We start from the raw sequence: 3,552 nt of genomic DNA, 5'->3' as shown, positions 1-3,552 counted from the left end.
GTGCTCCCCAGAGCTCAGCCAGTAGCACCCCCCTCCTCCCCGTACCCCCCTCGGGAGGAGCGGACGCCCCTCCTCCTGCAGCGCTGGCAGACAGGACAGCATCCCCACGAGCACTCTGCTCCGACAGACAGCAGCAGGGGCTGCTCGCAGCTGCCCCCGACGCCGGGCAGTCGCTCCTCCGGTATGTGCCACGGAGGACAACAGTAAGAGAAAGTGGAAGAGTGTCGGCTGGACCTGACACATGGACGTGCTGAGCTCAGCCGGGAGCGGTGCCAGTGCGAGGACAGCGGGTCCTCAGCCAGCTGTGCAATGCTGGGAGCTGTAGGGAGAAACATCTCTGTTCTGGGCTGTGCTGGGAGCAGCAGTGTCACAGCCCGCTGGCTGCTGCACCAGCACACCCAGTAATGACTAAATCGTGCATCTTACATAGGAAAGAGGAGAAAAGGTCCTAAAGGTGCTGGTTCCTCTTAGCTAATTCTGTAAACTATAAACTTCACATCACCTGTATAACACATCAGCGGGTAATGTCAGAGAACAAAAGTTTCTGAAGGCTCTTTAAATGAGCTCAGGAAGGAAAAATTCATCCTGCCCACAGAATGGATCTTCTCTGCCTTGTAAATAGCTGCACAGTTAAATATTTAATAATCAATAAACCAGAATATGCCAGGAGGGAATTCAAGGTATGCAAGAGGAGGGAGCACTCATCGTTCACCAGTCTTTGCAGGTTCCTCGGTGTTACAGTCCAAAGAGCCACAGCGCGGTTTGGAGAACGTGGGACTGTGACAGGACAAAACCCCAGAGGGGAAATTTTCAGCTGTCCTGATCGCCGGTGGGATGGAATTGGGATGATGATCAGGTTTACTTTCTGTGGTGGAATTTGTGGAAAAGAGCCCATTGACCCAAATGACATCATCCAGACATACCGGCAAAACACTGCAGAGAAGAAAAAACCTGCACGTAGTAAACGACATCTTTCAGAACAGAACGTGCCAGAGCCCAGAAACAGTGTTCACGCTGCGGAGGTGAAAATACCATCCTACAGCTGAGGATCAAGGAGAAATTATCACATCATCAAGCTACTTGAATTCTTTCATCATCTTTGAGCCATCGAGTAGCAAGATAAGATCGGAGCTTTGGAAAGAGATTGCACAAGCAGCAATAAAGCAGCGCTGTCAAAAACGCCAGCACAGGGACAGCACATGGCTTCCATCAGAAAATGTTCAATAATCTAGAGTTTAACATCAAAAAGTCCAGAAGTTAAGAGGCAAAAATGCACTTCGTAAAGAATTGTGTGCATGGAGACTGACAGCAGAGTGTAAAACCCAGCAGCCACCCACAGTCAATGTCCAAAGCGAGGAGGCTTGGGGAAGGCAGGGCTGCCCTGCATCGCCCTCCGCAAGCGCCGGCTGGCCCGTGGTACCACAGGGCAGTTCCTCCAACAGGCCCTTTGGTCCTGCTCCAGAGGTTTGGGGGGGATTGCTGAAGCCCCTGAACATCTTGCAGTCCTTGGAGGATCTGCAGCAGAGAGTAGAGAGGCAATGAGACCCTTTCAGTGAGACAGAACAACCACCACGGGGCAACGCAGCCTCTCGTCCAAGCAAACGGCACCAGCGTGGGGTCCATCTCCAGCACAGCCACAAATGCTGGAGGTTCTGCTGCTGTTTGCAATGAAGCAGAAGGGTCTGGCTGAACAAAGTTTCTACCACACTAAAAGCCAGATATAGATTTATCACAAGAGCTTGTGGTGTCAGATCGGAGCGGAGAAATGGGGTTTTTACCCAGCTCGGAGATGAAGCGTTTTAACCAGTGCGTGTTTCCGTAGCTGAGCGTCCTGCGAATGCGGGAGCCGGCAGCCCCGTGTGCTCAGGCCCTTCCCAGCTTCACAGAAGAGGCAGTGCTGTCTCCAGACTCTCTGCTCCAGCACCACTGACAGCTGGGGGTGAAACCAGTCACCCTGGGGAAATTTCGGGGCTCGGCGCAAGGCAGAACAGTGGTGTCAGTCTGATTTCAATCGCTTTGTGAAAAAACCCCGTGGTGTTTCTCCTGGGGGCTGTTCCGGTGTCCCAGCGCTCGCTGCAGCAGGAGCAGTAGATGTGAGGACTCAACCACCCCTGATACAGGACACAGTAAGGACAGAATGAGCTGGTTTCTACTAAACCACAAAGCCTCTTCCCACGCAGTGCTTTACGGGTTGCTGTCTGCATTAACACAGCTCCTAATTGTGCCACGACTGACTTTATAACTCAATTACAGCATCTGAATCCTCCTGCTCTCCTAGGTGAACCTCTCTTTGGGGAAAAACTCCGGTATGGTTTTCTCTTTGATTTCCAGGACTTTGCTATCTAGTGCTGCCCTGTCACTGCCTTCACCACGGCAGTTTTAGGGAAGAATCTCACTGCATTGCTTGAAAGGGACTTCTCAGCTAAGGAGCTGTGTTCCCCGAGCGGCGCCAGGGGAACACGAGCTGGACAATCCAGACGCGATATACAGTCCTGTTCATAACACTCTTGCACCGTCATGTGTGGTGAGGAAAGGAACACAGGCAGGGCAGGAGACCTTAAATGCACAAAGTATGAAAGAGTGAAAGAGAACAACAGTCTTTGACAGGAGCAGCTCCAAAAATCTCAGCACAGAAAGTCGATTAATCAGTGAAGAAACAAACCCACAGTCTAAGAGGAGAGATTCACAGTCTGAGGTGAGGATGAAACCTCTCTGCATAGTTCCACCAGTCCCACGTTACCTCAGCGTCAGCTCCAACAGGGTCCTGTGCAAAGTGGCTTTTCCCTCGTAAAGCAGATCCAGGCTGCGTGAGGCAAACGACCACCGCTTGGCGAAAAAGCTAAATGAAACGAACGCCACCAAAAGAAAGGAAGTGTTCAGCCTTAAACAAATCCCCTCGGTGCAGCAATGGGCCAGATCGCCCGAGATAACAGCACAAAAATATCATTCAGCAAATTATTCTTGGCACAAACAACAAGTTTGGTAAATGCCCTGGGAGAAGGAAACACCCTGATGGTGACACCCACTGTCAGAGGCATAAATAGAGAGAGCTGGGATCAAAGTTTGCAGTCCTGAACCTTATCAGGCTGTGGCACTAAAGCTGGGCTTGTGGCTAGACTCTCCCCTGCTGTCACTATGAGCTGTGGCACTAAGTCCTCGATTAGTACCACCCGAATTAGCAGTGGTGGCAGTGGTGGTGGCGGTGGTGGCGGTAGCTGTGGTGGTGGAGGGGGCAGAAGTGGAGTACGAAAGTCTGGCGGATACTCCTCAATGTCCTCTAGAAGATACACCTCTTCTGGAGCAGGTGGAGGCTTTTCTGGGAGAAGCTTTGGTGGAGGAGGTTCCCGGCAGAGCTATGGAGGGGGCTTTAGCAGCGGCAGCTGTGGGAGGATTAGTAGCTATGGTGGGAGAATGAGTGGTGGTAGTTACGGAGGAGGATTTGGGTCAGGTGGGGGTGGTTTCGGGGGAATAGGAGGCGGTTATGGAGCTGGCCTCGGTGGAGGCAGTTTTGGCGGTGGGGGGTATAGTGGAGGGGGGTTTTGGGGGTTTTGG

The 3,552-nt window shown here is 52.2% G+C and overlaps 1 protein-coding gene across 1 annotated transcript in view; it reads left to right on the top strand.

Moving 5' to 3' along the window:
• Window positions 1–3,135: 3,135 nt before the first annotated feature.
• Window positions 3,136–3,552, top strand: part of LOC104494370 (keratin, type I cytoskeletal 10-like) — a 5,699-nt gene continuing 5,282 nt past the window's right edge. Inside the window, exon 1 of the mRNA XM_010137187.1 lies at window positions 3,136–3,533. Within this exon, the coding sequence (XP_010135489.1) occupies window positions 3,136–3,533 (398 nt within the window). The remainder of the gene's footprint in view (window positions 3,534–3,552) is intronic.

This window comes from Buceros rhinoceros, unplaced genomic scaffold (genome assembly GCF_000710305.1).
Source record: "Buceros rhinoceros silvestris isolate BGI_N320 unplaced genomic scaffold, ASM71030v1 scaffold16355, whole genome shotgun sequence".
In the NCBI taxonomy this organism is placed as follows: domain Eukaryota; kingdom Metazoa; phylum Chordata; class Aves; order Bucerotiformes; family Bucerotidae; genus Buceros; species Buceros rhinoceros.
This window is presented reverse-complemented; position numbering and strand designations above follow the sequence as displayed.